This window comes from Drosophila grimshawi, unplaced genomic scaffold, assembly GCF_018153295.1.
Source record: "Drosophila grimshawi isolate 15287-2541.00 unplaced genomic scaffold, ASM1815329v1 contig_80, whole genome shotgun sequence".
NCBI classification, from domain to species: domain Eukaryota; kingdom Metazoa; phylum Arthropoda; class Insecta; order Diptera; family Drosophilidae; genus Drosophila; species Drosophila grimshawi.
Window position 1 is genome coordinate 837,961 of NW_025063639.1, and position 13,461 is coordinate 851,421.

Here is a 13,461-nt window from a genome sequence, read left to right on the forward strand (position 1 = left end):
CGCTGTTTAAAATAAACATATATATATTTTTTTGGTATATATTGATTCATTATTTTATTTTTATTACAATTTGAATTACCAACGGCCGCGTCCTCCGCCCCCTCCTCCACGACCTCTATTAAATCCACCTCGACCAGCACCCCCTCTAAAACCACCACCTCCGCGTCCACCGCGAAAACCTACAAAAACAAACAAGTCACGAAATTATAATAATCACTTGGCAACACTAAGACAAACTCACCTCCACCACGACCTCCGCCGACTCCCCCTCGTCCACTGCTCATTCCAACACTCGGTCCGCCCTTTTTCTTGCCGCACTTTGGCTGTGGTGGCTTTGGCAAAAATCTGCTAATCGGCAGCAATTTTCCAGGATCGATAAACAACTTTTGCTGCGGCTTAAAACTGTTCGCATACACATTATCCGATAACTTTATCGATACCGAGTAATCGCGTACTGTGCCAAAGATTTCATCAATTTTGCCTATTTGCTCTTTGTTCTCCAAGAAAATGGGCGCATTAAAATAGGGTACATCATCAATTTCCACCTTGCAGACGAGATCATTTTGGCAAATATAACTGAAATTGCCTAAGGGAATAACACGCTCAGGCGGGCCCTGATCGAAATTTCCACGCCCACCACCGCCACCACGTCCGCTGCCGCCACGACCAAAGCCACCGCCGCCTCCTCGTCCAAAGCCACCACCGCCTCCTCGTCCAAAGCCACCTCCAACGGACTTGTTGAATCCTCCACCACCTCCGCCACGAAAACCTAATTAAATAAATATACATTTGTCATTTCTACGCTTAATATATTTATTTATTTACACACCTCTGCCGCCACCACCTCCACGACCGCGTCCGAATGACATTTTTATATTATTAATTTTCAAAACTGACTATAAACACGTGCGGCAATTAGTGATGTGCTACGGCGAGCCATTTTCCGACACTTATACGATGTGTAAACATCGCAGCGACATCTGCCGATAAGTACACAATGTGAAAGCAACGCTGCTGGCTCAAATATTATATATCAAGCAATATATATCGCGCTTGCGTGCGCCTTGTCACGCATGAACATACATCGATTAATGGCTATGTTGGGCTCAGAGCTGACAGTCTTTCGGTCATTTTCCATTAACAATTGTTAGCTGGTCTTAAAGTAATTTTAGACAGCGAAAAATACAGTAGTGTATTAACAAAAATAGTAATGTAATTAATAAAATAATTCGAACAATTTTCCAAGAAGATATCGTTTTACAAATGGTTTATCGTGTGCCCTAAATTATCGACAGATTTCGATATCGCATGTGATATAAACGATCGAATACATTTGGGATTTAGCATTGCAAATCGTTCGCACAAAAAATTAAGGTAGGTGAAGGAATGACGTCATACGGCGCATAGAAAAAGTGAAGCAGTGAATGGTGTGAATTAGTGAAAATTTAATTAAATCAATTCTGTTTTGTGTGAATTAAATGTTGAGTAAAGAAATTGTAAGCACTCAAATACACATAAACAGCGGATTAGAACAGATAATTAAGTGTTGTATGTAAATAGACTATATATATATATATATACATATGTATATATCTATACGCATATGTATGCACACACCTAAATTTTTATGTACATAGATTACAAGTGTTGCTCTAGCCGAAAACGAAAAAATAATTCGAATTTGTGCTTTTATTTATTATTGTAGAGTTCAATTTGAAAAATGACAATTGACGAGCCACAAAACGATTTACAAGCGACGACAGTAATTAAACGAAATCAATTACAAATAAATCCAAGTAGCGATTCGATGGACAACGGCAACATTGATAAATCGAATAACAGTGGCCAGCACCAAAAACAGGTAAAATGTGAAAAACAATTTCAGCTACACACATACACAAACAAACATACATACTTGCGTATATACACACACATACGTAAATTACGCATATTTCGAACACATACGTCACACGTCAAATTGTCAAATGACGGTTTAAATTGAATTTAGAGCAGAGTTGAAAAAAAATAAATTCATGATGAGATCACTTAGACGGACGCGCAGAAAATACACACACATATTATGCGAGCAATTGTTGATCACAGACAACAATAAAAAAAGAATAAAAAGTGCGCACGCATAAAATATACACATACATAAAAAATGAAAATGAATTATGGCTAGGGCTTATTAAAAAAACATATTATGCGAGCAATTGTTGATCACAGACAACAATAAAAAAAGAATAAAAAGTGCGCACGCATAAAATATACACATACATAAAAAATGAAAATTAATTATGGCTAGGGCTTATTAAAAAAACAAGTACGTTCATGGTGAAAATAATAAGTACACTACTCGCATTATTCATTTTTCTCCGTTATCTAATTTTTTAAATTGTTTTGGAACAGCCGGTTGCGGAATTAAATAATTTAGATAATGCCTGTACGTCCTATTTACAATTTATTCAAATTTGAAATTCACCAAATAATTTATGTTTACACTTATTGTTTGTCGATTACCAATTTGTACATGCAAAATTGAGCTCTAGTAATATATCGATAAACTTGGTTCTTTTACACAATTTATATGTCGATCACTAATTTCTACTTGCCACATTGAGCTTATGCATATACAAAATGTAACTTATTGTCTAACATCCATAAACTTAATAATTTAACATATACCACAAACTTTTGGAATTTAATTTATGCATATACACAATTTTGCTCTTATTGTCTAATAACGATAAATTTGTTGAACTTTAAACTAATATCAATACATTTTAATTATTTTTGCATAGAACGATGCCACCATATCTTTTCTACGCGCCGCACGCAGCGGCGATCTGGGTAAAGTGTTGGAATTCATAGATGCTGGCTTAATAACGGATATTAACACTTGCAATGCGGTAATTTAATATATATGTATTACAAATATATTCATATTTAAATTTATATATTTTTGTGTATGTATTTTTATTTTTATGTATATTTATATTTATTTCAAAATTATGCATTTTGGCATATATTTTGATCAAAATATATATGAAACAGAGCGCGGTTCACAAGATCGTTCCCAATGCGAGCCGACCAATCACAGCACGACTTGCCCGCTCTGCTCCTTTACCGTTTCGCGAGCATCGACTACACAACGCGACCCTTTGCTCTTTAGCCGGTTCGTGGGCATGAGCTGCTTTCCTTAATCGCTTCTTGAGTGAGCAGCTCAACAGCTACTAGCTCGTGCTCGATAAGCAAACACTGCTCTGTTACTTGTTTACATTTGTTTTATACCGATTTTAAATTAAATTTGTTACTTTTCCATTTAGAATGGTTTAAATGCGCTACATTTGGCGGCCAAGGATGGTTTTGTGGACATATGCAATGAGCTACTCAAGCGTGGCATTAAAGTAGACAGTGCCACCAAAAAGGGCAACACAGCGTTGCACATTGCATCGTTGGCAGGACAACAACAAGTGATAAAGCAATTAATACAACACAATGCCAATGTAAATGTGCAATCCTTGAATGGTTTTACGCCACTTTACATGGCAGCACAGGAAAATCATGATGCCTGTTGTCGCCTGCTACTAGGAAAAGGAGCAAATCCTTCGCTTGCCACAGAAGATGGTTTTACGCCGCTAGCTGTGGCAATGCAACAAGGACACGATAAAGTTGTCGCTGTGCTGCTCGAGAGCGATGTGCGCGGCAAGGTTCGGTTGCCTGCTCTCCATATTGCCGCCAAAAAGAATGATGTAAATGCTGCGCTGCTTTTGTTGCAACACGATCAAAATGCTGACATTGTTTCTAAATCCGGTTTTACGCCGTTGCACATAGCTGCCCACTATGGCAATGTGGATATAGCCGGACTACTCTTGGAGCGTGGTGCAGATGTTAATTATACAGCCAAGCATAATATAACGCCGCTGCATGTGGCATGCAAATGGGGCAAGGCGGCGGTCTGTTTGTTGCTGCTTGAGCGAAAGGCGCGCATCGATGCCACCACGAGGGATGGTTTGACTCCTCTCCATTGTGCCTCTCGCTCGGGGCATGTGGAGGTGATACAGCTGCTGCTCTCGCAACACGCCCCAATTCTGTCGAAGACCAAGAATGGACTCTCGGCGTTGCACATGTCCGCCCAGGGGGAACACGATGAAGCTGCTCGTCTGCTACTCGATCATAAAGCTCCTGTGGATGAGGTCACTGTCGATTATTTAACTGCTCTGCATGTGGCTGCCCATTGTGGTCATGTGCGTGTCGCCAAGTTACTTCTCGATTATGGCGCCAATCCCAATTCGAGGGCTTTAAATGGTTTTACCCCGTTGCACATTGCCTGCAAGAAGAATCGTATTAAAGTCGCCGAATTGTTGTTGAAACATGGTGCTAATATTGGCGCCACTACGGAATCGGGGCTGACGCCGCTGCATGTCGCCAGTTTTATGGGTGAGTCCCCAATTTTATTTCCAAATACATTTCTGATTTGTAATCTGTTTTTTAGTCTTCATTTTAGTTAGTTTTTTTTTTATATTGTGTCGAAAGTGCTTTTTGTAGCTGCGCTGAAGCATTTGTTTTATTTATAGTATTTGATTTATTTACTATTTAACGAGTTTTTATTTTATTTTTGTGTTTTCTTTTTCTATTTTGATATAATTCGTCGCCTATTGCTAGTCGATAACACTTGTAATCGACCTTTTGAACAGCGAGCAATTAGTCTTGTCAATTATCAGTTATAGTAAACAGGATTAACAACACTTAACAAAATGACATGCCTTCCAGTAAATGTCACTCTCTCTTCTGAAAAGCTTCAATTTTTGCACACAATTGGCATTTGGCAATTCACCTTTGCTAGTTAAAAAGAAATTAAACTAATGTGCATAAGTCTGCAAGTCTAAAAATAAAATATAACACTCAATTTGTTAAGCACCGCATTGAAAATTAGTGAAATCTAGGTAGTTGTCCGCTCTCCGATCAGTGTTGCCAATTACCCAGCAGTGAACTAGTGAATGAGTCCTCTTCTCTACTTACCGAACATTCTGAGTGCATAGAAGTAAATTCATTACCATTACCATATTAGTAATGCTCTTGCGCACTTTTAATTATTTTGCCGTCGTAGCTTTACTTATTCTGGTAAAGTGTTTTTTTTTAATTTTTATTCGTTACATTCAAATTATATATATATAGTTTATACAAATTTTCAATGCATAAAAAATATTGATTTGGAATTGAATTCGAAATTTGCTGTTTGCTCTATAATCGATAGAAAGCTGTAACAAAATCATGTGTGCCGTTAGATGGCGAGTGATATTGACATTAAATAAATACAATAAATATGTAAATAAGTAAATAAATAACACATCTAAAATCAACAATTATAAAAATATTAAATATTTAAAAATAAATAAATATATGTACGCCCAGAAATCTTATAAATATTCGTCATTTTCTTAATTTAAAAATTGAAATATTAAATGTTTAATTTAACTAATTTTATTTATAAATAAATAATATATGATAGTGTATATCTAACCGTGGCTTTAGCAGGGTACCTTCCAGTCGTGCTCTCTCTCTCTCTCTCTCTGTGATGCTAATTCCATTCTCTTTTTTTACAGGTTGCATGAACATAGTGATTTATTTGCTGCAGCACGATGCGAGTCCCGACGCGCCCACAGTGCGTGGCGAGACACCACTCCACCTGGCAGCGCGTGCCAATCAGGTTTAGAATTACAAACTGATCCATCATATATATAAATATATTAATAATCCGCATCTCTCCCTAGACGGATATCATACGCATTCTCCTCAGGAATGGGGCACAAGTGGATGCCATTGCTCGGGAGGGACAAACTCCGTTGCATGTTGCCGCCCGGCTGGGCAACATTGACATCATTATGCTAATGTTGCAACATGGGGCACAAGTGGATGCCGCCACAAAGGATATGTATACAGCTTTGCACATAGCCGTCAAGGAGGGCCAGGAAGAAGTGTGCCAGCAGCTGATCGATCAAGGCGCCCAGCTGGATGCAGTGACCAATAAGGGATTTACCCCCTTGCACCTCGCCAGTAAATATGGCAAGGTCAAAGTGGCAAATCTGCTGCTCCAAAAGGGTGCCACCATCGATTGTCAGGGCAAAAATGAGGTTACCCCGTTGCACGTGGCAACCCATTACGATCATCAGCCGGTTGTACAATTGCTACTGGAGCGTGGCGCCTCCACACAAATTGCGGCACGCAATGGCCACACTTCCCTCCACATTGCGGCCAAGAAAAATAATCTAGAGATTGCACAGGAGCTGTTGCAACATGGTGCGGAAGTTGCTGCCACAAGTAAATCGGGTTTTGCGCCGCTGCATTTGGCTGCCCAGGAAGGGCATGTGGAAATGGTTCAACTGCTGCTGGAGCAAGGAGCTAATGCAAATGTTGCTGCCAAGAATGGACTGACTCCTCTCCACTTGGCTGCCCAAGAGGGAAGAGTTGTGGTTTCCCGTTTGCTCCTCGATCATGGCGCCAATATTTCCGAGCGCACCAAGGCTGGTTATTCTCCGCTTCACATTGCAGCGCACCACAATCAAATCGATGAAATTAAATTCCTTTTGGAGAACGATGCCAAAATTGAGTTAACCACAAATGTGGGCTACACCCCACTCCATCAGGCTGCCCAACAGGGTCACACCATGGTCATCAGCCTTCTGCTGAGACACAAAGCAAATCCAGATGCGGTCACAAATGTAAGTCGAACAATTTCATTTCTTACCTTATTTGAATTTGCGGTCATGTTTTTTTGTATTTGTTTTCGTAGGTGTTGGTAAATATTTGTTTAAAGTGGGCATAGTTGTTAAATACATAATTGGTATTGAGGATATTCCTTTGTGTTGTTTAAATGTGTATTCAAATTAAAGGTATTCTATTTATTATTAATGTCGCGTTGTTAAATAATAATTGGAGTATTCCCTTTTTTATTTATATTTATTTGTACAAGCGAAATTTTGTTTTATTTATAATTTATGTATTTTTGATTTACTGCATTTACTGCACACAACCATTTGCATTTAACAAAATAATAAGCACAGGCGAAAATGACTGACAAACGCAAATCGATGCCGCTTATAATCGACCTTTTTGATCAGTGAGCAAATAGTGTTGCCAATTATAAACTGTAGAAAAAGGATTAACAGCACTAAACAAAATTATTTGCCTTCTGTTATATGGCGCTCTCCCTTTTGTTGCACTCACCAATTCCCAATTGATCTTTGCTATTTAAAACCAAATTAAACCAGATGCCTTGCGAATGTCACCATAAAATTAAAATACCCTCGGCAATTGTATATAGAAATATGCACTTAAAAAAGCTCGAGCTTTTTCCCAAGTAAACAATAAGAGCAGCAACACAATATTTGATAGTATTTTCTATTTTTAAATCCACACAAATGTGTATACATACTTACACACACGCATGCATAGCATCAGCAGGCAATATTGAATAGTCTGTGGTAAGAATTGATCGAATGCCTTGCCTGCGATTGGCTGGTACTCTATGCTGTCTAAGAGCGTGGCCGCTCTCTTGTGTTATTCTTTATTTATTCACACACGCATATATAGAAGCAGCTTGCGTTTTCAGAGAGCGTAAAGGAATGGAAGAGGTGTTCATTGTGTATGTACGTTATGGCGGGGGAGAGGTGGTGGGTAGTGTTTTGCTTGTGGAAATTCGGGCGTTATTTGAAAAAATTGATTTGAAATAGTTTTGCATAAAACATTGAGTTGAACGCTTCAGTGCTGGACAAGAAAAATAGAGTGAAATAGAAAACAAAAATAGTAATAAAACGATTAATAAATATAATAAACCAAATAGTACAATAAATAGTAAAAATAATAAATAAATATAATTAAATAATAAATAAAATTGCTAGTTTAACATATTTAAATTAGATTTATTATTAATTATATTAATATATATATATATATATATGTATTTTTTTAATTTGTGATTTTGCTGGTTGCTTGTGTTTTCCAGAATGGACAAACGGCATTGAATATTGCGCATAACTTGGGCTACGTAACCGCCGTGGAAACGCTGAAGGTCGTCACACAAACATCGGTTATAAATACGACGACGGGCTTTATCGAAGAGAAATATAAAGTTGTTGCACCCGAATTTATGCACGAAACTTTACTTTCGGATTCAGAGGACGAGGGCTGTGACGATCTGTTGGATCATCAGAATCAATATAAATATATGGCAACGGATGATCTGAAAACAACCCATGACGATGAACATGATCATCAAAATTTCGATACAACCAATCCCGAACACGAACAAATCGAGCGTGCTATCGAAAGAGGTGAAGCGAGCGACGATGATTGCGTCATTTTATTCAAATTTATTTATGTATTCCTTTTCTCTTCTGTTAACTGGCAGAAATGATTCGCACAACGGAAGCGACGAATTTGAGTGCTTCGCCAATGGAACGACAAACGGATAATGTTGTCATTGTGCGACCGCCTGTGCATTTGGGGTATGCTCCATATTTCTCAGTAATTTTAATTATAATTCTAATTTGAAGTCGTGATTGCGTAGATCGATTAAATGTTGTCGTAGTGCAAAGCGGAATCCATGCTGTTAACAACTTGAAACATACTGTAACTCCACAAATAAGAAAGCGCTGTAAAGCAACTCACGAAATCCTTACTGTTAAGCAACTCACCGTTAGCCATATAAACCATACTTTTAACTGAACTGTTAAATGTAAAGAAATCGACTTATTTTTTGAAGGATCTCAAATGTATTATATATAAATATTATTATAATAGAAACTTTAAATAATACCCGTATTATATTTGTTTCTACAGCTTCCTTGTCTCATTTTTGGTCGATGCACGGGGTGGTTCGATGCGTGGCTGTCGCCACAGCGGTGTAAGGATAATTGTGCCGCCAAAGGCTTGCGCGGAGCCAACGAGGATCACCTGTCGCTATGTGAAGCCACAAAGAGTAGCAAATCCGCCGCCACTGATGGAGGGCGAGGCACTCGTCAGTCGCATACTCGAAATGTCACCTGTGGAAGGCAAGTTCTTGAGGTAAATAGAAAAATAAATACTCTGTTATTTAGTTACTTCTTTATGATATTTACTACACAAAACCTATTAACATTTAACAAAATAATAGGCAGAATGGCCGTTCAACGCGATAACTCTTTTAATCGACCTTTTTGAGCAGCGAGGAATTTAGTGTTGCCAATTAGCAATTATAGAAAACAGGATTAACAGCATTGAACAAAATTACAAGCATGCCGACCGATTGCGCGTACAGGAATTAATTCGTCTTTATTTGTCTATTTAAAACAAAATACGTTAAGCTATAAAAAATATTATATTGTGTCTAACACTTGTAATCGATTTTCTTTAAAACGTGCATTGAAAATTTGATGTATATTTTTGTATTCAACAATTGGTTCGATTTTTTTATTTAAAGCAAGCATTATTTTTATACTAATTCTAATTATCCTAATACGTAAATTTCTAAAGAGCGCATTGAAACGAGAAATTTACGAACGCAATCAGCGATTACAGAAAATGCGTGTATGACGCTCTGATTAAATCAGGTGTTATTATTTAAATACATTGGAATACTTACTCTTCACTTGTTATATATATATTATTAGTTTATATATATGTTTCTCTCCGTTCTGAAGCCCCATTGTGCTGGAGGTACCACATTTCGGAGCATTGCGTGAACGCGAGCGTGAGATAATCATACTCCGCTCGGACAATGGAGAAAGTTGGCGCGAACACAGCGTCTACGAAAACGAGGAGCATCTCCTGGAAACGCTGAACGAAACGATCGATGGGGAACTAAATCCTCTCGAGGATTTGCACACCAGTCGCATAATACGCATTGTGACTCAAAATGTGCCCCATTTCTTTGCTGTTGTCTCACGGGTGCGGCAAGAGGTACACGCTATTGGCCCTGACGGGGGCACTGTGGCATCAAGTGCTGTGCCCCATGTGCAGGCCATCTTTCCGCCCCATGCGCTGACCAAGAAGATTCGCGTCGGCTTACAGGCGCAGCCAGTGGATCTGATCGGTTGCTCCAAGCTGCTTGGACAGGGCGTAGCCGTCTCTCCGGTGGTAACCGTGGAGCCGCGTCGCCGTAAATTCCACAAGGCAATCACATTGAGCATGCCGGCACCCAAAAGTTGCAATCAGGGCATGGTCAATGCTCAGTACAATGGAAATGCGCCAACTTTGAGATTGCTTTGCTCCATAACTGGTGGCCAAAATCGCGCCATTTGGGAAGATGTCACCGGTTCGACGCCCCTCGCCTTTGTCAAGGATAGCGTCAGTTTTACGACGACAGTTTCCGCTCGGTTTTGGCTCATGGATTGCCGTAATGTGGGCGATGCCAGCCGGATGGCTGCCGATCTTTATTCGTACATGGCTCAAGTGCCTTTTATCGTAAAATTTGTCATCTTTGCCAAACGCATTTCTTTAACGGAGGCCAAATTGTCCATCTTTTGTATGACCGATGACAAGGAAGAGAAAACGTTGGAGCAACAGGCGTCCTTTACGGAGATCGCCAAGAGTCGCGATGTGGAACTGTTGCAGAATCAGCAAATTTATTTGGAATTTGCTGGGAACTTGGTGCCCGTCTTAAAATCCGGTGATCAATTGAATATCAAATTTCAAGCTTTTCGCGAGAATCGCTTATCGTGCATTGTCCATCTCAAGGATGCGGAGCAGACCCAGGCACGCATCTCTTTCATGGCACAGCCAAAGGTGGAACCGGGCCAGGCTCCGCTACAACCGATCTGCGCTTTAAATCTTTGCCTGGATCAGTTGGAGGAGCAGGAGCAGGGTTTCAATGGAAACCTCAGCAATGGTCATGGCCTCAACTATAAAGATTTAATTAATGCCGAGATTAAGGCCAGCAATCAGGAGAAGCTGTCCATACAACGTGCCGATATACGTCTCTCGGATATATCCAATCTGTTATCTGAAGATTGGCCTAGGCTTGCCCATGAGCTGGGTGTTACCAGCAGCGACATTGATTTGGTCAAAGCGGAGTATGTCGATCAGCCACAGGCACAGCAGAGTCTCGTCATGCTGCGCCTCTGGCTGGAGCAGCAAGGAAACGGCGCAACTGGCAATGCTATGTCGCAGGCTCTATCCAAAATTGGACGCGATGATATCGTCGAGCAGTGTATTTATAATCTTGAACTGGTCACCGATAAATTAGAACGTGGTCTAGCTAATGTTCGAATGCGATCGGCGCCACCAGCTTCGACTCCTATTCTAACTGATGGCCTCAACGAAACCCTCAATATTGAACAACTTTGCGAAAGTAAGCAAAATAATGGTTAGTAAAATTGAATTAATTCCTTTCAATTCGATTATAATAAATGTTCAATTGTAGTTCTACTCTGCTCGACGCCGCCAACAACGCCCATTGAGCTGCAGGATTCTCAATATCAAATCAATTTTCAGCGAAGCGCTGGTAAGCATTAAATATTGTCTTTAGTTTAAGTTGCAATAAGTTTATATTTTATTTAGCGCTCTTTTTCTTTAGTTCAATTATCGACTATCGATTAGCAGAGTTGGTTTTAATAGCGCGTTTAACAGCGTTGCTTAGCATACACAGACCATTTCGAGTAATTAACAATATGGCGCTTAACATTGAGTAATTAATATGATGGTGCTTATATATGAATGAGCTAAAAGAGCTAAAATCGTATACATTTAAATAAGCTAACGGAATTGCATAACTTAGAAGTTAAGCAATGATTACAGGGCTTTTATTAGTGCTTAACAGCGTTGCTTAACAAATTAGTTATACATATGTGGTCACACATACACATACCATTTCGCCGCAATAACAATATGGCGCTCATATTTAAATGAGGGCATTACATATCGATTAGCAGTGTTGCTGAACATAATTAGAGATATATTAACACGCGCCAACATAACTAGTACGTATTAACATCTATCTATTTTAATTTCACAGACAATTCAATAATTAAACCGATTGAAGTGGAGGGTGCTCTGCCCGCTTCCTCGGAAGACATGCTGCTGAAGTCCCTGGTGGACAAATGCGCCATAATAGAACCCCCGAATTCAAAATGGACTGGCGTTAATCCAGCAAATGATTTGTTACAAAGTGAAATTGAAGAATCGCATATCAAAACCATAACGAAGCTTTCTCCCCCATCCGATATCGAATGCAATATGTCCAAGCCGACAACAACAATAACCGATTGACCAATCGATAACTTTTAAAATTTTGCATGTGTGTGTGTTTGTGTTTAGCTCTGTGTATCGCCTATATTTATTCTTGTGTATTGTATGTATTTTAAATTTATTATTTTCAAAAGCACTCTTCAATCCATTGCAAATGTATTAAACGGTCGAGTATCTATTTTATATATATTATCAAGAACTACATTTAATCCATGTGATAAGCGGTCAGAACAAAAGCAACAAAAAAGAAATAATTCTGTTATCGTTTATTGAGTCATTTTGATTTTCAATACTATTTTTTTTCCTTATTTAACTAAGATTTGTCTCCCAGTAAAAATAAAATATTTTCAATATATGTACCATCGAGCGTATTTAAAACATATACTGGGAATTCCTTGAATTCATTATCATCATAAGTCGAAAAACGTAATATTGTATTTGCAAAAATAAATTGTTGAACTATAATTAACAGTTTTTGAATTAAAAACAATTTTCAACATTCAATTACAACTCCCCAAGCAGCAGCAAGATGATTTGCATTTAATTTCTATAAGCGTTAGCGCCAAATAAGAATTAGCTGCTTTATTTATTTATTTATCGATACTTTATGCACGCTGCTGAAAATCATCTGTTGTGCAAAAAAAATAATATTTATCGCCGGCTGTTCGATAACATGTATCACATGCAATTTATCGAGTAAGTTTCAATGGACTTTATCGAAATATACATATAATATATATATATATAAATATGTAGTTTGTGCTCGCACAGGGAGAGAAAAAAAACGCGTGGATGTGTAAAAGTAAAATGTGATTTCACAATTGCGATAAATTATCAATGAAAAGTAAATATTTAATGCAAAACAATAGTTATTAGAACCAAGCAGAGATATTTACGTGCAAGTGTTTAGTATTTAATTAATACACATGTGCAATAAAAAGATGTGTGTGTGTGTAAATATATTTACAGCAATTCAAAGGAAAATTGCTTTTTGCTATTCCCTGTTATGTCATCCTCAAAATCCAATCATCCGCATGATTCAAACAATTTTTAAAAGCAGCAGCAGCATATTTATTTTTATTTGATATATTAAGAAAATTGTAATTTTCATTTCGCCGAATTTGCCAGCGTTGTATTAATGTATGTATTTATCAGCAGAAATACATATGTAGATACACATATATATATATATATATATATATATATTTACACATATGTCACAATATGTAGTGGTGT

The 13,461-nt window shown here is 38.2% G+C and overlaps 2 protein-coding genes across 4 annotated transcripts; one reads left to right on the forward strand and one right to left on the reverse strand.

The window, feature by feature from the left end:
* Positions 1–24: 24 nt before the first annotated feature.
* LOC6570285 (probable H/ACA ribonucleoprotein complex subunit 1) lies at positions 25–915 on the reverse strand. Its single transcript, XM_001996495.2, has 3 exons — positions 830–915; positions 242–769; positions 25–179 (listed from the first exon to the last, which is right to left on the reverse strand). Exons 1-3 carry the CDS (start codon positions 867–869, stop codon positions 76–78), a joined length of 672 nt encoding a protein of 223 aa, XP_001996531.1. The 5' UTR covers positions 870–915; the 3' UTR covers positions 25–75.
* A 794-nt stretch (positions 916–1,709) lies between these two features.
* Positions 1,710–12,690, forward strand: LOC6570284 (ankyrin-3). Of its 3 annotated transcripts, XM_032742008.2 has the most exons (11): positions 1,719–1,861; positions 2,802–2,909; positions 3,327–4,440; positions 5,607–5,710; positions 5,775–6,722; positions 8,006–8,333; positions 8,411–8,507; positions 8,842–9,066; positions 9,681–11,344; positions 11,402–11,482; positions 11,993–12,690. In XM_032742008.2, exons 1-11 carry the CDS (start codon positions 1,721–1,723, stop codon positions 12,244–12,246), a joined length of 5,064 nt encoding a protein of 1,687 aa, XP_032597899.1. In that variant the 5' UTR covers positions 1,719–1,720; the 3' UTR covers positions 12,247–12,690. The 3 variants fall into 3 exon arrangements, with proteins under 3 accessions (XP_032597901.1, XP_032597900.1, XP_032597899.1); XM_032742009.2 differs by lacking the exons at positions 9,681–11,344; positions 11,402–11,482; positions 11,993–12,690 and adding an exon at positions 9,155–9,360 and having other exon boundaries at positions 1,712–1,861; XM_032742010.2 differs by lacking the exons at positions 8,842–9,066; positions 9,681–11,344; positions 11,402–11,482; positions 11,993–12,690 and adding an exon at positions 8,570–8,754 and having other exon boundaries at positions 1,710–1,861.
* The last annotated feature ends 771 nt before the right edge of the window (positions 12,691–13,461 follow it).